Genomic DNA, 24,793 nt, shown 5'->3' on the forward strand with positions numbered 1-24,793 from the left:
ATTATTATGTCCCAGGACCCATTCTAGGCACTGCAGATAAATTCTAGACAAAGTTAACTCAAGGAGCTACCTTCCAACAGGGAAACCAGTAAGTAAAGAAAGAATAATTTCTGATACTGCTGAATGCAATGAGGACAATGAAGCTGAAGGTGACAGAGCATGATCAAAGGCCAATGGGGTAATTTTAGTTAGCACGGATGGGGAGATGACTTGAGAGGAAACCTAAATAATGGTGGGAGGAGCCCGTTTTAAAACAAATTCTCATAGACCCCAAGTGTTTATAAAAGTTACCTGTATTAAGTTTCTTACATATATACAATCTTCTTATGCTTGTGGCTCTAATACAAACCTGAAGCCCCCTAGACTACCTCTTATGGGAGTAATACATTTCCTTCGTGTCAGAGCTACTTGCCATGAAAAACATTCTGCCTGGTCATCAGATTTGGGAACCACTGGCCCAACAGGCACTCATGTAATTCTACTCTTCCAGGTCCAATTTTAAGCAGAAAATATCCTTGGGAGTGGGGCGAGGAGGAATTATGTAAGAGAAGTAGAAATGCAGACAAGGGGGCTAAGAGGAAGATATTAAGGTAATTCTGAAATGGCTCTTTGAAACAGGAAGAACGAGCAACTAACGACAACCAACCAAATCTAAACGAAAATGAAAAGGACTTTAATTTTAGAGGGTGTGAAGAAAACATGCATGGGGGAAAAATGGTGAAATCTAAGTGAAGCTTAGATTTTTCTTTACAACAAAGTATATGAAAATCAGTTTTTTAAAATGAGCTTTAGACAATGCCTGACTATACTTCTGTCCTAAAAATTCAAAATAACCATGAGATGAGGCCGGTAAACAGAAAGGAAAATGAGATAGGAGCTACTTGACCATAAGACATTTTAAGATGTTTATTATTTACCTGCACAAATTAACAGCAACTTATATAACTGAACCAGGTTACAATTATTTCACAGTAACGTATGCTAGCTTCTATCTGCCACAGAAAAGAACACAACTAAGTCTCCTCAACAGATGATTTTATTACCAAATCTACATTCTGGCTTTTATAACTGTTTCACAACACCTGGCACAGTGCACATCTACAGCATTTATGACTAGAAATGACCCTGAAGGCCCTTCAGAGAGCAGAGGTGAACACTTTCTCATGGAGAAACGCCAGCTTTTCTAAGCGAGTTCGTTTCAGTAGCGGGAGCCATTCCCAGTGAGATAACTCCACCACATGGTATCCAAGCTGATTCAGCTGCCGCCTCTTCATATTATGTAGTCCAAGCAGATCCCTGGAACCATAGCAATACTGGTTCTTGTTTGTCAACTGAATAGCCAGTTTCACTTGTGGGGCCTGCCTGCAGGCCGGGGGGCACAGGCCAGCCATCTCCATGGCCTCCAATCTGTCTGCCGTATTGCAAAGGGAGCCCCCCATAGGTATGGCCACCTCCTCCTCTAATTTCATGGGCTGCTGCCCACTGTCTGACTCAGTTTCCCCCTGCAAATGCCCTCTTGATTTCCCTCTTAGTAGCTGATTCATCAAATCATCTGTAAGGCTGATTCCCACATGCTTAAGCCTTAATTTGGCTACATCTTCAGTTGGTGTGGCTTCTCTGTTAAATGGTAATGGCTTCATGTTAACATCAAGCTGAACCTCTAAATCAGAAGATCGGGTATGAGGTAAAATCATATGGTGTTTGACATACTGGGGCCCACCCAACATTGTCTCAAGTAAAAAGAGAGCTTCTAGGAATTCAGGCTTTGAGTTCATATCCTTCCTTGCTAAATTCCACAGCATTTCCAATGCCTTTTGCTGAAGGTGAGAACTAAGACGATTGCCTCTGTAATCTGGACACTCAATGCCAACTGTACCATCAAGAGTATACAGCTCCTTGGTGACCTCAAACTTACTTCTCTCTTGAGCTAACCTGACAAACCCTGGACTCAAAGCAAAATCTATGAGCTCTATTGGAAAGTACTCAGAAAATGCCAGGCCCAGCAGGCAGGTGAGCAGGTGTTCTGGGTATCGGTTGAACTCAGGCATCTTTCTGTGAATCTCATTTATCAGGCTAGAATAAAACTCTTCTGCATTGGGTGGCTTATAATTCAGAGTTCCAAATGACCACAGAATCTTGGCAACATCTTTACTTCGACAGTATGCTACCCTAGGAGGCAAAGAAGCAGCCACAGCATTCATTACTCCTTCATCCAGGATGCGTAAGGCCGAGCAGGCAAGAGTCAGGTGCATGACACCTTGAACTCCCAGAGAAGGAATTCGCTGAGGAGCAATCTGTCCAAACTGCTTCATGAAATTTACGTGATCCACATGAGTGAAACGGAACATTTTAAGAATATTCACTAAAGCATAACTACTCAGATGCCGCATGTCAGCACAAGCCAGGTCTCCAATTTTCCGCATGACAAATTCAGAGAGACTACTACTTGATTTAAAAAACCCCAAACAGATTGTACCAACCTCCTCTAAATTGATCAAATCTATATACTTGAGGATTAATGATTCCAATTTTTTCATTAGGTCCTGGGGTGCCTGACGATTTTCACCTATAATATAAATTAAGTGAATCAGCTGGGACAAGGATAGCTCTTGCCAGTGCAAATTAAGATAACTAAAAAAGATTTTTAAAAACCGAGGTACTCTGCGGCCCAAGTACCGCCAGAGGTCAGCCACCAAGAGAAGTTGATCCAGACTCACCTCCCATACCTTATGGCAAAATTTGGTTTCAAACACATCTAGCATTGAATGGGAATGAGGAATTCCTAAACTGACAAAGGCTTTCAAAATACGGATCAGATCTGGGGCATCAAAGACATTTATGTTTTTCACACTCAGCTGGCAGAGCAGAGCAAAGCTGGCATTGGACAGCAAAACAGGATGCTGCTCTGCAGGCAAAGAGCTCAGCTTACAAAAATAGTCAGCAATAATTTGAGGCTGGAGATTATCTTGATAAACTGTGACTTTGTGCAAAATTAGTTCACCTTCTGAAACAGACAGGGGCTGACAAGTCTCAGACCTGTTATAGCTGTGAAGCTGGTATTCTGGTCTTAGCTGTAGGAAAACTCGAGGGTCTTCAAAGGAATCAAAAGTTTCTACATCCTCTTCATCAACTCTCATGGCCCTGGGTGAGCCCGGCTTCAACGTGCTGGCCTTAGAGGCAGAAGCCCTGCTGAATTCCAAACTGGGGAGGGTACTGCTAATTGTCAGAATTCTCCCAGAAGCAGAGGTGCTACAAATGTTAACTTTTTTGGCAGGATGGCAGAGGCTGTTTTCTGGAGAGTCCTGTCCTTTGCGCCATGCGCAGCTTCTCATATTCCAACATGCCACACTTTGGGTTGCACTGTAGGTAAAAGGATTGCAAAAAGCTCGATATCTTAAAGGTTTTAACAGCTTGAGAGTGGCTGTCATTCTGGTGTCAGAACTGATCATTTTGGCAGTCAGAACACAGTCCTCACAGGTTTGACCAAGCAATTTCTTGTTTACATGGTTCTTGATTAGAGCTGGATGAGAAGGCATTCCACAGAAACTGCCTGGAAATCTTCGGCATATCACAAGAGCCATGGATCACAAATGACTGGGCCAGAATTGGTGCCAGATACTGAAAGAAGGGTAGATGAAGAGTAAGTGGCTTCCACCTATCATAATACCAAAATTTACACACTATAAGAAATGGATTAAAACTACACCACTGTCCACTCAAGTAAGTTCAATGCTGGTGAACGCCCAAACCACAAGACAGCATACATCAAGGATAAACCCCATGTACCTTGCATAAAGGCAAAGGAAAGCCCCAAACCCAGGGTGCTATTGGGCAGTTCTTCGGACTGCTCCTCAGTCTGAACTTCCTTTGTCCTCTGGACAGACTTCCTTTATGCTTAGAAACAGCTGTTCCACTAACATCCAACAGGAAGGAGGCAGGCAGATTTCCAAAGAGAAAGCTGGGAACAAAAGTGAGCAATGTATTCCACCTCTTTGATATCAACACATAAAGAGCATACTTGGAGAATAAGAAAGTTGGTAAAAGCTGCCATACTAACAGCTAAAGTAAAAAGTGGGATTTGGGGTAAAGTTTAATTAATTATACCCACAATAACCTTCTCTGTTCCTCCTTCTGATTACAGAATTTGGTTGTTCTAATGCTGCTCCTGTACCTCTTAGAAGATGCCTATCCTCCTTCCAGACCTCTCCAGTCTGAATCACTATCACAGAGTAGTCATGTACTTGGGAAGTAAACTCAAAAACTCACTCACAAGGAATGAAATTGTGCCATTTGCAGACATGGATAGACCTAGAGACTGTCATACAGAGTGAATTAAGTCAGAAAGAGAAAAACAAATATCATATAATATAGCTTATATATGGAATCTAGAAAAACTGGTACAGATGAACTTATCTGCAAAGAAGAAATAGAGACACAGACGTAGAGAACAAATGTATGGATACCAAGGGTGGGGGGTGGGATGAATTGGGAGATTGAGATTGACATATATACACTACTATGCATAAAACAGATAACTAATGAGAACCTACTGTACAGCACAGGGAACTCTACTCAGTGCTCTGTGGTGACCTAAATGGGAAGGAAAACTAAAAAAGAGGGGATATATGTATATGTATAACTGATTCACTTTGCTGTACAACAGAAACTAACACAGCATTGTAAAGCAACGATACTCCAATAAACATTAAAAAAAAAAAAAACTCACCCACTTTGGTGGGGGAGGGCAGAAGGCCCAGGCCCTACTCACTGTCAATTCATGGGTGGGACACAAAGAGCATCTCAAAGCTGGGCTCAGGGAGCACCAATTCATGCAACTGCCCTGATGACAAGGGGACAGCACAGCTTTCCTCTGGAGGAGGCAGATTAGCAATGCCTCCAGTGAGTCAGGTGTTGATTATCCTGCCTGTGAGCAGCCCAAGTCCCATTTTTCTCCTATAGTAGAAACCATGAGAGGCTATGAAAATGACTCTGCTGTACTCTTGCTTTCAATGTTTATTGTCTTTCCCTCCACCTGAGAAATGCCAAGGCCTGACAAAGAAAACCCAGGGAGCCCTAAGCTGCCAAGATATGGACCAGACAGGGCTCTTGCTGCAGAAAATCCCATGAGGGTTCCGAGGGTGCCAGAATGACTTTCTGAAATGCCTAAGCAACTCCCGTCAGTCCCTTCCTTCCAGAGCCCACAGCATAAGAAATAGAGGACTGCAGGGCAGGCCGGTAGCTTTTTTCAGGTAGCCCAGCTACACAGGCTTCTCTGGATGGCAGAAATGTATGCTCTAATTTCTTTGTGAACCAGAACGGAATTCTCTCATGCCAAATCTTTATACGCTTGGTTTCTTACTGTGGCCTGGGGACCATTCTGCCCACTATGTTTCAATCTGTGGGTCCAGATGCTATAGATCAGGTGTTAGCAAACTATGGCTCAGAGCCCAAATCCAGCCCTCCATCTGTTTTTCTAAGTAAAGTTTTATCGGAACATAGCCAGGCCATTTGTTAAATATTGTCTATGGCTGTTTTCTCACTACAAGAGCAGAGCTGAGTAATTTTAGCAGAGAATATATGGCCTGCAAAGCATAACATATTTACTATCTGGCCCTTTACAGAAAAAGTTTGCTATAGACCATTAGCTTACTCCTATGAATGCATATGGCCAACTTTTTAAAAATTAGAAAACATCAGAAAAACAGTACTGAAATAATTTTTTCTTTAACACTTAGATGATAATTAAAGATTTATGCCTCAAAATAGTCACTAGGAATCTCAATTAATATTGCAGCACAGGCATGGTGGAAACAAAGGAGAGAGCAATTAATAGAACTCTTCAGCTGACAGAACAGGGCTTTTAATAATACCTGTTTCAGAGGACTTCCCTGGTGGTCCAGTGGTTAAGAATCCGCCAATGGAGGGGATATGGGTTCAACCCCTGGTCGGGGAACTAAGATCCCACATGCCGCAGGGCAACTACTGAGCCCACACACTCTGGAGCCTGTGTGCCACAACTAGAGAGAAGCCTGCACACTGCAATGCCCACATGCTGCAACAAAGGTCCTGCGTGCTGCAACTGAGACCTGACACAGCCAAATAAATAAATAAATAAATATTTTTTTTAAAAAAAAGAAAGAATACCTGTTTCGGAAGCTGGAATCTAAATTTAGTTCAACACAATGTGCAACTAAAGCAATTGTTCAAAGTCCTTCTTCTCATCTTGGGAACTAGATCTGAAGAAATAACTTAAAAAAAAAAAAAAAAGACCAAAAAAAATTTTTTTTAACAATAGCAAAAAACTGAAAACCCATATGTCTCTCCAGAACGAGGAGGGTGATTTACAGAGTAAGTGTGTGTCAGGCATCAACACATGGAAAAGTACATACAAATAGTGGAACAAACAGAACACAAGTGCCATCACTTAAAATATACTGGGTTGGCCAAAAAGTTCATTTGGTTTTTCCCAAATGAACTTTTTGGCCAACCCAATACTTATATAAAAGGAAAGTAACTATGTAGCTTCTCTGTTGGGAGACTTTCTGCTACACCTTTGATAAATTCACTTTTTTTTCCTTTTTATTGGGGTTAAAGCTGTTAAATAGAAGAGTACATGGATTAATTTAACAAATACTTTTATAAATAATATAATTTTAAAAGCACATTAAATAATTTAAGTTACTGCAATTAATACTACCTAAGAGTACTTAATGAGATTACTGTATGTTGTCCTGAAATGAACAAAAGAACCATGTGGAACATCATTTGACTGGTGTAGATCCAGTGTTTTGAATTGATGTGGCTCTTTTTGATACAGGCTAAGGGACTTCCCTGCTGGTCCAGTGATAAGACTTCACGCTTCCAATGCAGGGGGGCGCGGGTTCGATCCCTGGTCTGGGAACTAAGATTCCACATGCTGCGCGGCACAGCCCAAAAAAAAAAATACAGGCTAAGTCCCAAGATGGAAATAACAAGAGCCACAATTGTCTCAGGGTCTCCACTGTGGCAAGCCTTGAATGAGCTGCTTTATCTGCATCAGTTCCAATCCTTACAACTTTTCTGTAAGGTAAGTTTTATTAGCTCCATATTGTTGATAAGTAAAAAGAGTCTTGGGCTTCCCTGGTGGCGCAGTGGTTGAGAGTCCGCCTGCCGATGCAGGGGACACGGGTTCGTGCCCCGGTCTGGGAAGATCCCACATGCCGCGGAGCAGCTAGGCCCGTGAGCCATGGCCGCTGAGCCTGTGCGTCCGGAGCCTGTGCTCCGCAAGGGGAGAGGCCACAACAGTGAGAGGCCCACGTAACAAAAAAAAAAAAAAAAAAAAGAGTCTTCACAAGATTAAGAAACCTGCTGAAGATTACACAGCCAAGGGACGGAATGGGGTTTGACATCACATCAAAGATTATCTGATTCCAAAACCCACATTGCTAGTGTATTGGAGAGACAAGAAGGGGAGTCAGATTCCAGACAGGGGTGTGGGGAGGACCCCAAACAATCTATACGGTTTCTAGGTGCCAGGAAGCTAGAGGACTAGAACTGGGTGAGCCCAAAAGCCCCTCATACCTCTAATAGTCTAAGATCCTAGCTATCACTAGTATATACTACTTGTAAAAAGAACAAAAAGAAAATCTCAAAGACCAAAATCTACATGAAGGAATGAGTTTACAAGATGCCCCAGTATTAAGGTAAAGAGAACTATAATTGAAGTTTATACATAAGTTCAACATAGAAGGGAAGTAAAGGGAAACCCCAGGATAATGATGAAGGAAGATCCCAGGACTACAGCTGTGAGCATACACAAAGAGCAACTAGTTTATGCTGGAGGAGATGGATACATAGGAGAGAAGATTTACATTTCTGATGGGTAATCTGAGGATGAACAAGTAATAGGTAGATGGAAAACCAAGCCAATAACAGCAACAAAAATGATTAATTCCAAACAACACAAAAAAGTTGAACAAGACAGAAAATGTTATCATATTACTCTCCTTACTCAGCTGTAAACAATATTTACATAATCTTACTTATATAAACCTTGAATATCTGCCTCACCAAAAATGATGAGCAACCTATGTTGGGACATTAAAGAGAGGGGAAGTGGGGTAGAAGAAAACTGAGTAGTGATACAAGAGACCTAGAGCATCAAAGTCCATAACAGAGAAGTCAAAAGATTTTATAGACATAGATATATCCTAGAAATCAAGAAATAGAAACACAAATGTTATTTAGAAATACACCAACGAATGCCAAAAGAAACAGGCAAATAGTTGAAAAGTGACTCTGGGTAACAAAAATGGAGGGAGAAAAGAAAGGAAATTAATTTTAGTGTTATAAGATCTGTCAAACTATTTGCCTTTTTTTTTTTTTTTTTTTTTTTTTTGGCGGCGCTGTATGGCTTGTGGAATCTTAGTTCCTGGACCAGGGACTGAACCTATGCCCTCGGCAGTGAAAGCGCAGAGTCCTAACTACTGGACCACCAGGGAATTTAACTACATAAGCCATGTACTTTTTTTTTCTTAATAAATTTATTTATTTTTGGCTGCACTGGATTCTCGTTGCTGCACACGGACTTTCTTTTAGTTGTGCAAGTGGGGGCTACTCTTCATTGTGGTGCGCGGGCCTCTCACTGCGGTGGCTTCTCTTGTTGCGGAACACGGGCTCTAGGTCCGTGGGCTTCAGTAGTTGTGGCGCATGGGCTTAGTAGTTGTGGCTCACGGGCTCTAGAGCACAGGCTCAATAGCTGTGGCACACGGGCTTAGTTGCTCCGCGGCATGTGGGATCTTCCCGGACCAGGGCTCGAACCCGTGTCTCCTGCATCGGCAGGTGGATTCTTAACCACTGCGCCACCAGGGGAGTCCCAAGTCATGTATTTTTTTTTTTTTTTTTTTTTTTGCGGTATGCAGGCCTCTCACTGTTGTGGCTTCTCCCGTTGCGGAGCACAGGCTCCGGATGCGCAGGCTCAGCGGTCATGGCTCATGGGCCCAGCCGCTCCGCGGCATGTGGGATCTTCCCGGACCGGGGCACAAACCCGTGTCCCCTGCATCGGCAGGTGGACTCTCAACCACCGCGCCACCAGGGAAGCCCAAGCCATGTATTTTTAATTTAAAAACTTAAATTTACAAAATGCATGTTCTAACAGGAAACTACAGTGTTCTTCAAGAAGACAATCAGGGACTTCTCTGGTGGTCCAGTGGGTAAGACTCCGCACTGCCAATGCAGGGGGCCCAGGTTCCATCCCTGGTCGGGGAACTAGATCCCACATGCCGCAACAAAGATCCCACGTGTTGCAACTAAGACCCAGTGCAGCCTAAATAAATAAATAAATAAATTTTTTTTAAAAAGACAATCAGTGAATAGAGAAAGCAACCCTGGGACTTCCCTGGTGGTGCAGCGGTTGGGAGTCTGCCTGTCAATGCAGGGGATGTGGGTTCGAGCCCTGGTCCCGGAGGATCTCACATGCCGCAGAGTGGCTGAGCCCGTGCGCCACGACTGCTGAGCCTGCACTCTGGAGCTCTCGAGCCACAACTACTGGGCCTATGTGCCACAACTGTTGAGGGCTGCGCGCCTGGAGCCCACGCTCCGCAACAGGAGAAGCCACCACGTGAGAGGCCCGTGCATCGCAACGAGGAGCGGCCCTCGCTCGCTGCAACTGGAGGGAGCCTGCGTGCAGCAACGAGGACCCAACAGAGCCAAAAAAAATTAAATAAATAAATAAATAATTAATAATAATAAAAAAAGAAAGCAACCTACATACTCAAGGAAAATGCTGAAAAGTTATTTCTAGTACAAGCACTTCCTATTGTCTGTAGAACTTCTCTGTGGATGCTCAGTAACAGAACGATGACAAAATAAATAATCTTAGAGCCATGCAGAGTGAAATTGCAAATGGCAAACAGCAGCTACTCACTTTTTCACCATGTAACTTTTAGCACAACTGGATAGACACCATATCTATGTATACAGATCTGAAATATAACCACTTCAGAAGCTGGGTATTAAGTACTGTGGAGAAAGAAAGGGAAGAAACACAAGGAAGATACAGAACCAATAAAGCAGAAGAGTTGGGGGAAAAGGCACTATAAAGGAGAGGAGGCCAGAATGTTTTGCCCAGATAGAGGAAAAATATAGCTGAGAGTTAGTTCCTCCTTACTTAAGGGCTCCCAGACAATCCATAAGAAAGCTGGAAAGAGAACACTATGAGATGCCCAATCAATAACTCCCGATGTCTCCTCTAAAGGTTCAAATTTATGTGACATCATTTCACAAAACCCCTTTCCTAGTTAAGTGCCCCAAGGATACTCTCCTTCCCATCTCCTCTTTAGGGGTCCTAAAGAACCAGAGTGGAGCCTCAGAGACCACTGGACCAACCATGGCTGTTCTGAAAGGCACTGCCCAAACCACCCTGAATGATGTGATTTCACAAGAGCGAGAAATCTTACCTTTCCACCTTCCAGGTACAGGTCTGAGCAAGGCCGAATAGCTTCGTTTTAAACTACAGTCCAGTAGTTAGAGGAGGGGAGCCAGGCGGAGGAAGGCAGCCATGCTAACTGTAGATTAAGTATATGATACCCTCAGCATATTCAATTTACCAGTTACCAGATCTCATCCCTTAATTCTGATTTGATTCTTTTGCTAGAAAAATTTAACCCACTTATATCCTGATAAAATTACCACAAATAAATGGATACTTCAAACTCCATTTTTGTTTTAGCAAATAATATGTTGAGTAGCCCTGAGAATTAAAATAGCAAAAAACGAACTTCCTCTAGGCACTGCAGTCTACGAGAGGATTGACAAAAATCCCAACATGTAAACTATCTGCACCCACAATCATGTGAAAAAATTTCCAAATAAACAGTCCAAGTACCTATCACTGTTAGCACAACCGAACATTTGGTTTTATCTGTTTTCCTAGATTTGCAAGGCTGCACAGTATAGTATTTCAGACAAGTCAAGGGGAAACGTCAGAATTCTTTGGTATCAAAGTTGACTTATTTGCATGATGAATGACAAGGCTTTGTTGGGGACCAGGAAAAATAAACCAATGAATGGGGAAGAAAATCATACTGACAAATTAGATGTGCATAACTGCCAAAAACCTCACTTTCTCAGTTATCTCATTCAGCACAGAGTCTTTAGGTTTTATTCTGGTCTACCAGGCAGAAGCAAATTCATCCCAGAGCTTGCCCAAGGCCATTCAGAGCAGTGAGTCACAGAATCTAGGTGACCGTTCTTACTATTCACAAAGTGTGAGCAAAGTGCAGAAAACATAAATTCAGATTCCAGCAGCAACAAATGACTAAAGCACAAAACATTAGCCATGTTGGTGCTAAAGCACTTGGCTCCAGCTCCACAGGATGAAGCACCGTCCAAGGGTCTGCAGTGAGTGGGCAATGAAGCATCACCCGAGGAGGCCCATGAACGTAACTGGTGTGGAGAGGCCCCAAAGCTCCCTGGGTCAGGAAAGAAGAGCTGTGTCATGATTTGTACGGAAAGAGAAATGGCAATTATTTTTCTTATCCCTGGAGAGAAAAAAGGGAGGGGGACATCAATAACACCCTTAGTCTTGTGCAACCAGAAACTATCTGTTAAAAAAATGGGGGAAAAAATGGGGAAAGGGTATATATCTATTGATATTTACTGAAGACTCAACCTGTCCCAGGTACTAAGCAAAATGCCGCAGGGCCTTGCTGCTCAAAGTGCGGCCTGCGGAGCAGCGGCATCAGCCTCACCTGGAAACTGGTGAGAAACGCAGAATCTCAGGCCCCACCCCAGGCTTACAAAATCCGAACCTCCAGATCCCAATGAATCGCATGCAGATTGAAGTGTGATAAGAGAAGCGGCAGAATATCTCACTACGCTCTCACAAAAGACCTGTGAAGCAAGTACTGTTATCATCTCCGTCTCAGAGAGGAAAACTCAAGCTTCAGGTAAGCAGCCTGCCAAAGGCCACAGAACTCCGGGTCGCCGAGGTTCTCCTAGAGCCGGGCCTTGGACAGGTGCCCGCAGCCCGCGCCGGGAAGCTCGGCAGGGAGCGCCGCCGCGGCCTCCTCTCTGGCCGCCGTCACTCACCTGAGCCTGTGGAGCGCGGGCGCCGCGACACCACTCGCCACTCCAGCCAGTGGCCGCGCCTCGGCGACTTCTCCAGCTACACCCGGGACGCACAGCCCCACTTCCGGCCAAGTGCCCGCTACTTCCGTATGCTCTGCGAGTGACGGGTGCGGCCGAGGCTCAAAAGACTCTGTCAGCGTTTTCCAAAGACGTTTTCCACAGCAAGATGTTGCTGCAGAGACAGGACCTACAGAGGGAAAACACCGCTGTGGATGGACGGCTCTGAAAGTCACTGAATAGCCTAGATACAGGTTCGAATCTCAGACCGCTACTCAGGGTTTTATGGCCTTGGGGAAGTCACGTAAATTCTCTAAGCCAAGTTTCTTATCTGCACAATGAGGTAATCATGCATTTATAATAAGAGATATATCTAGAAAGCGTTCTCAGGAGGAGAGTTAGTGATGGATAGATGAGCCTGTTAGGAGAAATGAATGTGAGGAGCTGGGCTGAAAAGGCCAGAGCTTTGGCAGATGAGCCAGGGTGATCCTCCACCTCCCCAAGTAGGGGGGCTCCCACCTGAGTGGGTATGGGCAACCAGGCAGGGAAGAGACTCTCGAGACTTCCAGGAGGACTTGGCCCCAGACAGCCGTCCCTGGGGGCACTGGAGACGATCAGTGTGATCAGGGTGGTCACACCTTGTCCGTGCCTTGGCTGCTGGTCCACTCATCCTAAGGGCTGTGAAGGGGACCTGAGAAATGGTGCTCCCTCCAGGGCACCGTCTTGACAGGGAGACAAAACCAATGTAGGGAGGACACTGTACTGCAAGGAGAGACAAGCCTGGCATCCCAACTCCTGAGCTCTGTGGAGGGCACTGTTTGCCTGGGGGTGAGCATTTGGGGCCCTAGACCACTGACACCACTGCTCAGAGAGGGTTCTCTCACCGGGGCCGGACCAGAGCAAACACTGTGAGTTGCTGATTATGACTCTGTCCTTGCCAGCAGAACCCAGAGAGAGAGCCTAGGCGATGAAATGAACTGTAACTGCTCCTTGGCAGCCACGACAATCCCGTTCCTCTTTGCCAATACTCAATTTCCCAGGCTCCCCTGAAGTGAGAAGAGCATGTGACTCAGTTCCAGCCCACAAAATTTAAAGGGAACGGTGCTGTGAAGCTTCTTGGAAAGCTTTTACGTTCACGATAGAGCGCTGCTGCCTCAGTCACTTCACGCAGCTGTGGCTGCCGCCTTGTGGCATGGAGGGAACAACATGCACAAGATGGGAGAGGAGGAGGGTGAAAAGGCTAGGTCCTTGATGAACCAACACCTATGACACTTAGAGGATGCTTATGTCCAGACTTTTTGTCAGGTGAGGAAAAATGAAACACTCTTTGAGGTCCTGTGTATCAGGTTGTGTTACTTGTAGCAGAGTGCATTCTTTTTTTTTTTTTTTTTTTGTGGTACGCGGGCCTCTCACTGCTCTGGCCTCTCCCGTTGCGGAGCACAGGCTCCGGACGCGCAGGCTAAGCGGCATGTGGGATCCTCCCGGACTGGGGCACGAACCCATGTTCCCTGCAGCGGCAGGCGGACTCTCAACCACTGCGCCACCAGGGAAGCCCAGAGTGCATTCTTGATTGAGGGTCTTTGTGAGGATGACCAAAGGAATTATAAAGGACAGCTCGCTACTTGAAGCACGCTTGGGTCGCTTCTGCCTTTGGGGCCTCACCACTAATTACAAACCAGTTCTCAGCCTTCATGTGTTCTGCCCTCAGACTTTGGCTAATCACTGTAAGGTGGCTCAGGACGCTGCAGGCTGCATCTAGTTGTCCTGCATCACCTGCCTTCTGACCAGCAGTCTGTTATCCAGATTCTGAGCTGGAACTAGCTTGAAACCCTTTTGGCAACAGTCTGAGCTGAAGAGAAAGCCCCTTTGGGCAGAAACGTGGAAACACTCCTCCTCCTGGGCAACAGGGAGGAGATTGGGCTTTGGGCCAACCTCCTGGCACGGCCCAGTGAGCACCTCGTCTCATGCCTCCTCTGGGAAATGTTTACTCCAGCTTTGCCCTCCATACCCCCCTCACCTGCAAAGACACAAGCATGCCAAAAGAGTGCCGCTCAAGAGGCTTTCTCCATTTTATTTCTCTGGGAAAAGAAAATGAAGTCTTTCCATCACATGTGGTAGAGATATATATTTATATATATTTATATATAATTTCTTTTGTAGTTGGAAATCCCAAAGCTTAGTCTGTTCATATTATTTTCTATTTTTTTTTTTCCTACTAATGCCTCCTCTTCCCCCTGCCCCTCTGGCCCAGGCCCAGTTTCTGGGGCAGGTGCAGTGAAGGGTGAGTGGAATGGGCAGTGATTGCCAGGACGGCCCCCCACCCAGCTCAGAGATCTGGTGAGGGGCACTGGAAAGGGCTGTGCAGAAGGAGAGGCCACAGGGGCACTCCTGTTTTTGTGGGGGATGCACAGCTCGTTAAACAGTCACCAGTCATGGGAGGAGGCTGGTCAGGGGTCGGGGGATTGCTCACAGTAGTTGCCAGCTCCCTCCACCCTGCCCCACAAACCCAGTCTGTGGGTGGGAAGGAGAGAGTGAAAAGAGAAATACAAGGGCTGAGGGCCAAGCCTCCTCTGATTTTTATTGCTGGTGTGTTAAGAAATTTGCCTTTCCCTTCTTATTTTGGGGAGATGGACTCTGAGAGGGCCCCCAGAGGAGCAAGTGACATTGGCTGCCCCAGTCCCCACTGATGGCCATGCCAGGCCTACCCTGGGCAAACACTGGGCTACTTCAGGCCTCTGGGACCCAGGGGTCAGTGATCCCCTCAGTTCAGTCTTGCTCTTCAAGAGCAATCATAGCCACCCCCACCCCCCAAAACAAGGGCCTCAGGCTCAAGCTTGGGCCCAGTGGAACTTGGAAGTGGGCAGTGCACCAAAGATCAAGCAGTTTTCTACTGGAAGAAAAGGTGAGGTTTGGGGGAAGAGATGGCCTAGGACAATGATGTTCTGAGCATGAAAGCAGTAGGCTGAGCACGAAAGCAGAGGTGGCTGAGGGAATCAAGTCGGGGAAAACACAAGAAGACATCACAGACACTCATGTGGCCTCAGAAACTAGGTGAGGGGAGTGCCTGAGAGGCAGGTGGCACTTAATAGCTGTAGTTAGAGCTGGACAGTGGCCCTGGGTGTGGGGTCAGCCAAGCAGATGGGGCTGTTGTGCTGTGGGATCCGGGTCAGAAGGGTGAGGGTAAAGCTAAGAAGCCTCCAGGTGACCCTTCTCAAGCATAGGATGGCAGATCTTCCCTGGGCACAGAGCCTCCAGCCCCAGCCCTTCTCTCCTCCAACACACACATATGGACACACACTCAGGACCAGGCCAGGCTCTGAGGCCTGAGTCCAAGAGACCTTGGCAGGGAGGGGCTGGGCAGGTAGCCCTCTCAACCGCAGGTAGGCCACCTGCCCCCACTTGTCCTGCCAGTCTGCCCAGGGAGGGAGAAAAGTACTGGAAGGAGAGAGGCCAGGAGTCCAAGGTGTCAGCTTTGGCAGAACTCACGCAAGCCCCCTCAGGTTACATGGCCTAGGAGATGGGTACAGAGAGCATCTCTGGACACAGGGTGGCCGACAGTAGCAGCGCAGACCCACCAAGGAGCTGGGCACCTCATGGCACTGCAAGGCCTGCCACCTCTCCAACAAGGGAGTGCCAAGAAAAGGAGCAGGAGTTCCCCTGCTGCCTGGGCTCCTCATCCCCACTCACCCTGCCCTTCCCCTATTTCCTCCTTGGGAGGAGGGTCGAGTGGGCTGCCCAGAGGGGCAGTGGTAGTGCTGGGAGGCACCCAGTGAGGGGAGGGGAGGGGAGGGGCCTGGTCACAGCTGCTTTGAGAACCTCTTTGGTCTGGGGATAGAGGGGACATGGGGAAAACAGATGGCAGGGAGGGGATACTGGGGACTCTGGCCTTTGACTGGGTATTTGTCAAAAGGCCACATGCCCAGGTAGGGGATCAGATTTCTGTGGACTCGATGCGCTCGAGGCGGGAGGGGGTCCAGGCTTTCTTCTCCTCCCCATGTTGGGGTGTAGGCGTGCTGGCACCTCCCGCAGCCCCCCGCTCTCGCAGCCGCCGCTCCAGCTGCTGGTTGCGCTGGTACATCTCCACATAACTCAGCTGCAGCTGCTTCTGGTACTCGATGACCTTCTCCTTCTCCTCCAACCACACTCGGCGCTCCTCTGCGAAGCTGGCGCCCTGGCGCTCCCGGGCTCGCCGCTCAGCTGCCAGCTCAGCCTGCAGGCGCCCCACCTCCCGCCGCAGGGCCCGAGTCCCACTCTCCCCCCCAGCATCCACCTCCCCATCCAAGGAAACCAGGGAGGCGGCAGCAGCCACCCCAGCCTGACGGCGCATCTTGGCCTCGTCGCTCTCGCAGGTGGCCAGCACGTCCTGCGGCTCGGCCGGGTCCACTGGGGTCAGCGCTGGCTTGAGGCAGGCAGAGGGCAGCTCGCCCTCACCCAGCTCCAGGCTGGCCTGTTTGCTGCTGAAGGAGTCCCGCAGGCTGAGCAGCTGCTCCTCCTTCTCCCGCAGCGAGGCCCGGCCCTCCCGCAGCTGCGAGCGCAGCCCAACGATCTCACTCAGCTTCTGGGACACGTCCGCCTGCGAGTCCTTCAGCTGCTGCTTCAGTAGGGAAATCTCCCCAGCCTTCTGGCATACCTGGGCAGGGACAGGTGAGAAAAGTCAGGGTGAAGGCAGAGCTCTGCTCACCCCCACCCCAGCCCCCATACCCAGCCCCAGGGCATCAAGCTGCCCCAGGGCTCAGGGTCAGCTCCTCATCATGGCAGAAATGACATGCAGGCTTCCCTCCTCAGACTTGGGACAGACATGGCTAATCTCACACAGCCTGGAACAGCTCTGGTCCTCACAGACACTCCTAATTGATCCCTGCACAACCTTCACTCCCCTTGTGATAGCTGTGGGCTGCTACTCTGGGTTTCTCCCGAGAGACAGAAGGAAGGGGACACAGGGTGATGCCCAACCCCCCAGTCTGCACCTCCCACTTAGTTTCCTCCATCCGGGGCAGGAAGTCGGCCTGTTCCTTCTGGCAGGCGGCAACCTTGTCCTCAAGCTCTTCCCGTTGCCTCATCAGTCGGGCTGCCTCCTCCTGCAGCTGCTTCTTGTCCTGCTGCAGCCGCAGCACCTGCAGCTGTAGGCCTTGCTGGGCGCGCTGGGCGCGCCGGGCCACCTGCTGCAGCTTCCCACTGCAGCCCTGCCGCAGCTCGGCCAGCTCACGGTCCCAGGCCTTCTGACGCTCCTCCAGCACCTGGGCCACTGCCGCCTCGCTCTGCTCCAGGCTACGCCGCAGAGCTGCCACCTCCTGCTCCTTCTCCCACAGCCGTTCCTCTAGCTCCTGGATCAGAGCACTGGGCGAGGGTGGTGAGCAGGCCGCAAATGGCAGGCCTCCACCTCCACCGTCCCCTGATCCCAGGTGGCCTGGCCGCCCCATGGATGAGGAGGACCCACTCTTGCTGGAGGCCCGCACGCTGTCAGAGGTCGCCAGGTCCTGGTAGCCTGACCCACCACCGCTGCTGCTGCCACCACTGCCACTACCATAGCTGGCAGTGCCAATGCGGTTGATGTGGCTGGTGGAGGCACTGAGGGGCGCCAGGTGCTGGCTATAGCTGGAGCTGTAGGTGGGCAGGCTTGTGAGTGAGTTCCGGCCTGAGTCTGAGAGGCCGCCCCCTCCCCCACCCGCTGGGGTCATGGTCCGAGACTTGTCCAGTCCACCCTTGAGGCCACCAGGGCCCTGTCGTCCCTCAGGCGTCCCGTTGGTCTGGGGGGGGCACAAGTTCTGCATGGAGTGGAAGTTTTTGGGTACAACAGGCTTGAAGGCCGAAGGCCGAACTAGCGGCTCTGAGCACTGCATAAAAGCAAGGAAGGGGGAGTGGACATCAGGATGGGACCTTAGCCTTGCCCCCAGTCTCTTCCCTCTGATCTAGACTTGTTCAGCCCCACCTTCCACCCCCGTTGGATCTCCATCCTGGGAGTCCCTCCAGGCTGGAGTCCCACCTTATATCCACCACCTGCCCCCCTCACAGCCAGGTCTCTGCCCTAGACCCACCAGCTGGAGTTGGCCCCCAAGGCTCCCCAGCCCAGCTTCTATCTCAGCCCCTACAACCCAAAAACGTCCAAGAAGGCCCACTTCACCCTCCTCTCTGGGCTGCCTCCGGCCCCAGGAAAAGGCCCTGGGGACTGACCTGGTCTAGCTTGCCAGAGGTGGCCAGGAGCTTGGGCGGGTGGCTGGGCTCACGATACTGTGGTGGGGCCTTGTCACTGCCGCCGCTGCTGCTGCTGCCACCACTGCTGCCCACCACATTGCCGCAGACATCTGTGTGGTCATTGCCCCGTAGCTCGCCATTGAGGTAGAGTGAATTGGCGAGAGCCTTGTCCTCCGAAGGGTAGCGGCCTGGCCTCTCCCTGCTGGCCCCACTGCCACGGGGGCCGGGGAAACTGCCTTGGCTGCCCCCACCCCCCGTGCGGGTGCCCACACTCTTCATGGCGAACTCCTGAGTGTGGGCCACCCCACTGCCCACACTGCCCATGGCCAGACGAGGGTCTGGGGGTCCGAGCTCAGAGGGCCGAGGGGCAAAGGCCAGGAGGGGATCCCGCCCTGGATCAGCGCGCACAGGCAGTGTCTCCAGCTTCGCCATGACTAAGCCAGGGGGGCACTGTGGGCACAGGTGGGAAAGCAGATAGGTCAGCTCCACCTCCACTCCCACCACCCCATGCAAGCCCGACCCGGCACGCACCACCTGCACCCTGCCCCTCAGTGTCCCCTTCCTTATAGTGGGTACAAGAGTTCCCAAACACCCAAGGTAAAGGAATGGGGCTGGGTAAATAATGATAGCTTCGTCATAGGGGCTGCCCGTTGCACACCTGACAAAGCCCAACCCCCAGGGACCATGCACCTACCCTCCTAGCTTTGCTCTGCTCAGTATCCCATTCTTAGCTCCAACCTCAAACCCACCTCCTTCATGAGCCTCCCAGACTCAGTGACCCCCTCAACTCTTCACTGCAACCCCCAGAACTCAGGTGTACTTTACTCTGGGTCTGGACCCCTATATCCCAATCTCATGGGCTGGGGAGATGGGGTTGGAAGGGGACAGCGGTACCTGAATTCAGTAGGGAACCTCAGAACTTAAGGGAGGGAGAGAAACCCACCCTTATCCAAAAACTGTGGATGGGAGTCCTTCCCGGCCCCCTAACCTAGGGTGTTGCAGTCAAGGGCAGAAGTGGAGGCTCACTACCAGCGCAGGATCCCCTCCTTGCCTCTCCAAGGGGGTGGGGGGCCGACGGGTCCTCAAGCCTTGGACCCTCCGAGGCCCGGTCTGCAGGGGCCATGTGCCTCACTCTCGCAGCTCGGCCAGGACCAGCTGCGCGACTTTGGACGGGCCGACTGAGCCATCCCGGACTGCAGTTTTCTCCTCTGCGAAATGGGAGGAATGGAGGACCTACCTCGTAGAGCTGCCGCATGCCAGGAACCCCAGGGAGGCGGGCGCGGGGAGGGGACAAGGGTATTGGGGGTCGGGTGGGCGGGAGCTGCTGCGGCGGCGCGCATCTGGGTCACCACGGGCATGCCCCGCCCCTCGCGGACGGCCGGGGACCCCAGCTGCAGCGCCTAGCAGGGGGCCCTCCCGGAGGTCCTCCCAACTCCGCCGCATGGGGGCCTGGCACGAGAGGGCCCCCTACCCATGGTCAGTACCTCAGCAGAGGCCCCCGGGCTGGCTGAGGCCGGGGCAGAGGACGCAGCGCCGCCAGCGCGGGCGCCTGCCATGCCTCCCTCCTGGCCTTCTGTTCCTACAGGTGGGCGGGGGCAGGGGCGGGGCCTCCGTGCCCAGCGGCGCCCAGGAGGATTCCGCGCCTGCAGAACCCCTCCAAGAATTCACTGCCTTCGGGAAGGCTTCCTGGATTACTCCCCTCCCCCGCTCCTTGTGGACCTTGACCCTGCTCAGTTCACCGTGAATTTCTCTGAGCCCTTCAGTGGACGTGCGTCCCTCCTCCCCCAGGGCCGGCCCACAGGAGCAGGGGGAGCAGGGCCTCGGGTTACCTGCGCTCAGAAAGGCCCCGCTTCCTGGTTCCTTTGTCTCAAGTCCGCACCTGGGAAGACCTGCCCCAGAGATCCTCATATCCAGCCAGGCAGTGGGAGCAGGCAGTGCCTGCTGTGAGTGTAGACGCTCAAATACGTGTGCCAGAAATGGCAGCGGGCGCCCTTCAAGCCTTTAACCCCTGTTCCCACCAGAAACCAGGCAGGGAGCCTTCCTTCTCTGCCAAGGTGAAGGGGTACAGGTAGCAGCCCTCGCCCCTTGAGTGCTCTTCAAACTGTCTTCTACCCATATGCCCATTTTTAATGCTGTGTTTGTGCTATCAGGCCCCAGACCAGGGGAGCCTTAACAAAACTCTTGCCCTTCAGTCTTCTGGCATCACACCTGGAATTACAGCCCTAGGTGGTTGGAAGACTTACCACAAACCAGTCCACACTGACCTGGTAAAATTCCATTCTATCAGCATCTCCCCCCGACCCCCCAGGTGTGGAGAACAGGACTTTACTACATTCCTCCCTTAAGCTAATCTGTTCCACATGTCCCACAAGGCTGAGACTTAGCGTGAGGCAAGAGAGGCACCTAGGGCGCAATTTAAGTGCAGGATCAGCAAGTGCAGGACCCTGAGAGTGAGTGCCTCCTTTCATCTGGTGCCCTAGGTGCCTCCCTTTATTTATTTTTTTAATATATTTTTGGCTGCATTTGGTCTTCGTTGCTGCGCGCAGGCTTTCTCTAGTTGCAGTGAATGGGGGCTACTCTTCGTTGCGATGCGTGGGCTTCTCATTGCGGTGGCTTCTACTGTTGCAGAGCACGGGCTCTAGGCACGTGGGCCCAGTAGTTGTGGCTCGCGGGCTCTAGAGCGCAGGCTCAGTAGCTGTGGTGCACGGGCTTAGTTGCTCCACGGCATGCGAGATCTTCCCGGACTAGGGCTCAAACCCGTGTCCCCTGCATTGGCAGGTGGATTCTTAACCACTGCGCCACCAGGGAAGCCCTACGTGCCTCTTGACTCACCTTGGCCATGCTGTCTCCACTCCCAGTATACTCCAGCCCAGATATCCCCCTCCCATCCTAAGCATGACCCCCTTCTCTTGCCATCTCTGGATGCAGTGTAGGGAGCAGATGGGGACTAAGAGGATGGAGGGTGTGAGGCCTGAGGCTTAGAACCAGTGGGAAGATCTGGGCAGGGAGGAAGAACGGACAGAATTTCATACAGATGGTGTTCAGGGGGTGGGGGCAAGAGAGGAATCTGGACTGGGGCACCAGGATGGGTGTGACACCCTTAACTTGACAGGAGGAGAATGTTTGGGGAAAATGGGTGATTTGAGGAAGACCAGAGAAAGATATCTGTCACTTACCGGATGGAAAGAGAGACTGGAATCATGAGCATTCAAGGGTGGTGTGGGTGGCGCCCAGCATGGAGCTCGAGTGGCAGAGCCCCAGAAGACTGGGAGGTGGTGTGGGAGTGGGAAGAAGGCCAGGAGAAGGCAGGCCCTGAAGACCAAGATGGAGTGGGCTGCAAGAATGTGGGGGCAGCTCCTGGTGTTAAAAAAGGGGCCAGGGCTTCCCTGGTGGCGCAGTGGTTAAGAATCCGCCTGCCAATGCAGGGGACACGGGTTCGATCCCTAGTCCGGGAGGATCCCACATGCCGCGGAGCAACTAAGCTGGTGCAACACAACTACTGAGCCTGCGCTCTAGAACCCGTGAGCCACAACTACTGAAGCCCACACGCCCAGAGCCCGTCTCTGCAACAAGAGAAGCCACCGCAATGAGAAGCCCACGCACTGCAACGAAGAGTAGCCCCCGCTCACTGCAACTAGAGAAAGCCCGTGCCCAGCAACGAAGACCCCACGCAGCCAAAAATAAATAAATTTATATTAAAAAAATTTTTTTTAAGGAACCAGGTAAAATTGGGATTGGCGAGGGTGTCCTCAATTTGGCAGGTGGAAACATCACGTGTCTATGAGAGAATGATTTCAGAAAAGTGGTGCAAGGCAGAGCCAGACTACAGGAATAGGAGGGGGGGTCTGGAGGGAAAGGTGGAAGTGTTCCCCTCTCTTTTAAGAGGAGGCCAGAGAAGGCAGTAATTTAAGGTGGTTTGGGATCCAAGGGCTCTCTTCTAATTTTAGAATTTAACATGGTAGAAACCTGAGTGTGGCGATATCCTGAAGGAAGGCATCAATAGTGAGATTAGAGATCTAGGCAAGGGGGTGCCACCAGAAGCCTGGGTGTGGACAGGAGCAAACCTCAGAAGTCATCATGTTGATCATGAGAGTGACAGGAAGGTTCTTTGCAAACTGTAAGGTGCAGTACAAACATGCAATACTACCTTCTCTGAGATTCAGGAAAGGAGAATCTGACCATAGGTTGGGGCTGATAATATTCCACTCTGACCCACTGTTTCCCTGGATTGTGTGTGGTCCCCAGGAAGGCCTGGATGCCTAGAGTCCTGGATGGATGGAAATGAGGTCCCAGAACTGTTTCCTGAGCCTCCTATCCCTGTGGTTTACCTGGGGAATCTTTGACTACCAACCCACTGCAGCTCTCCCTGGAGTCTTGCTCCCCAAAGAGCTTCTTGCCATAATTCTAACCTGTTGTGGTCAACCCCATACAAGCTTTCCCTGCCCCTTCTCTCTCCCAAGCTTGGGCTGCTGCAGCTTCTTTCCACAAAACCCCAGCAGGGACTGGTAGGATAAGGAGGGGCGTATGTTTCCCTGATAGGTGGAAACTGAGCCCAGGGGAAGGGTTTGAGCTTCATTTGTGGGTCAGGGTCCTGAACTAGCCCAGGTAGCTGAGTGTGGTCAGCAAAGACAGCCTCATGGCCTCAGCTCAACAACCTGGGATGACAGCCTGTTGCCCGATTCTGCCTCTATCTCTGTCCTATCAGCTCTCAGCGCCTAGGACATTACACACAGTATTAGTGGTCACGAACGGGCCAAAGAGACAATACCTGGGGGTTACATGGCCAGGTCCTTCCATCCTACAGTGACCACCCACCCCACCGTAGCTGTGTCCCTCCCAAAACTAGGAACACCCCACCCTTCTCTTGGGTCTCAGAGGCCCCAAGCTCAGCCCATTCACCCCCTAAAGATCTCAGCAGCCCCTCCTGCCAGCATCCTTGCGGGGGGCTCCTCACTGGGCTTTCTTCCTCAGCACTCCCTCCCCTGTGCAGCTGCCAAGGGACCCTTTCTAAAGGGCAAAGCCGATCTTGTCTGTGCTCTGCCCAAATTCTCCTGCACCAAGTGCAACAGACAGAGTTATGGAGGTATCAGCTCCAAGTGTAAATCCCAGCTCAACTGATTAGGGGTGGAACTGCATGCAGGTTATTCCACCTTGGGTTCTCACACCTACCTTACAGGAATCTTAAGAAGTGAATGTATTATGGGTAAATGCCTGGCATTCATCTCAGCCCTCAGAACCAGAGCAGAGCTTGAAGCAGGGCCCCCAAGGTCTCTCCTGTTGCTCATCCTATTTCCCTTGACCTGAGCCCCTCTCCACTCTACACACAAAATCTCTTCTCAGCTCTCTGTGCCCATCCTGCATCCTTCAAGGACCAATCCAAATGCTGCCTCCCAGGACAGCATCCCTGATCTACCCTGGGAGAGGGGGGGAGGGTGGTCTTGGAGCACTTGGCTCAGGCCACTCCAGGGATATTTCATTCTGAGACTGGCCTGTGAGTACCCCCAGGGGGAACGGACGGCAGAGTCTTGCATCTCTGGCCCCTGGCACTGAGGAGATACAGAGAGAATGTGTGTGGGAATGCTAGTTATGAGCAATGCAAAGAGGCAGTGAATCGGACAGGAAAATCAGGAAGGGCTTCCGAGAAGAAGGACTGAGGGAGAAAAGGTATCAGGGGCACTGTAGGGCTTTTGGGGGTGCAGAGGTCTCCAGAACTTCTTGGTTGGGATGTGTGAGGAAGATCCATCTTCCCTTGGCGACAAAGGGGGAAGGGCCCCATCCCCTGATCCTGGCTCTGATAAATCCCATGTTTCAGGACTGAGGGGGCTGACAGCGCCCCCCCACACACACTCCGAGCACACACACGCGCACATACGAGCCTCCCGCACGGGGGGGGGGGGCGGGGGGCGGGTGTTCGGGCGCTGCCCACGACAGAGACCCCGGCCACAGGCCATCCCGAGGAGGTGCCCGGGGGTGGGGTGGTCTCTGCGGTGGGGGAAATCCTTCCCCTCTCGGTGCTCCCCACCAAGGCGTGTGGCCCGGGGGGCGGGGCGCAGAGGGAAGAGGTGACATAATCCGGGCCGCACCCCCTCCGGCCGCCACCTTCCCCCAGGCCCTGCGAAGCATCCATGACATCATCGGCCTCATCTTCACTCCCCTCACCCCCAAGGATCCCAGCAGTGGGACGCGCCCCCTCCCCGGCTCCAGGTCCTACCGAACGAGCCTCGCGGTGCAGCGGGCAAGGCGACAGACAGGTCGGAGCCGGGAGGGGCGCCGCAGTGGGCCTGCCTCACTTACTCGCTATCTCAGGGTCCGGTGCGGGGTCTTCGGCGCGGGCGCTGCCGGCCCGGCTAGCTGGCGCAGCCAGAAGCCCGCCCGGCTGGGCGCGAGGCGCGGGCCCGGCTGCGCTCCGCGCCCCTCCCGCTCCCCGCCTGGGCCCCGCCCACTCGCGGCTGCGGCAAACGCGGGCACGCCCTCCAGCCACGCCCCCCGGTCCCGC

General features: G+C 51.2%; 3 protein-coding genes across 11 annotated transcripts in view; all 3 read right to left on the minus strand.

Moving 5' to 3' along the window:
• The window catches only part of UBOX5 (U-box domain containing 5), a 30,649-nt gene extending 20,124 nt beyond the window's left edge, over nt 1-10,525 (minus strand). For 4 of the 8 annotated variants that reach the window (XM_081255370.1, XM_081255368.1, XM_081255369.1 and 1 more), the window contains exon 1: nt 6,145-6,226. The gene's annotated coding sequence lies outside the window, so the exon portion shown is untranslated. Of the gene's footprint in view, nt 1-3,786; nt 3,867-4,726; nt 4,763-6,144; nt 6,227-6,697; nt 6,720-10,436 lie in introns of those variants that run through there. The other 4 variants (XM_081255365.1, XM_081255367.1, XM_081255366.1 and 1 more) reach the window with 4 other exon arrangements.
• Nucleotides 379-10,524, minus strand: FASTKD5 (FAST kinase domains 5). 2 transcript variants are annotated; one of them, XM_081255361.1, is made up of 2 exons: nt 10,437-10,524; nt 379-3,618 (listed from the first exon to the last, which is right to left on the minus strand). In XM_081255361.1, exon 2 carries the CDS (start codon nt 3,579-3,581, stop codon nt 1,137-1,139), a length of 2,445 nt encoding a protein of 814 aa, XP_081111487.1. In that variant the 5' UTR covers nt 3,582-3,618; nt 10,437-10,524; the 3' UTR covers nt 379-1,136. The 2 variants fall into 2 exon arrangements, with proteins under 2 accessions (XP_081111487.1, XP_081111486.1); XM_081255360.1 differs by lacking the exon at nt 10,437-10,524 and adding an exon at nt 3,787-3,876.
• A 3,503-nt stretch (nt 10,526-14,028) lies between the features above and the next one.
• Nucleotides 14,029-24,589, minus strand: LZTS3 (leucine zipper tumor suppressor family member 3). The gene is given in 6 exon segments (XM_081255362.1): nt 14,029-16,735; nt 17,073-17,939; nt 18,277-18,747; nt 19,324-19,365; nt 19,367-19,505; nt 24,509-24,589. Coding segments are annotated over 5 exon segments (2,133 nt in total). The 5' UTR covers nt 19,421-19,505; nt 24,509-24,589; the 3' UTR covers nt 14,029-16,036.
• Nucleotides 24,590-24,793: the final 204 nt, after the last annotated feature.

This window comes from Mesoplodon bidens (assembly GCF_964165515.1).
Source record: "Mesoplodon bidens genome assembly, chromosome: 15".
Lineage (NCBI taxonomy): Eukaryota > Metazoa > Chordata > Mammalia > Artiodactyla > Ziphiidae > Mesoplodon > Mesoplodon bidens.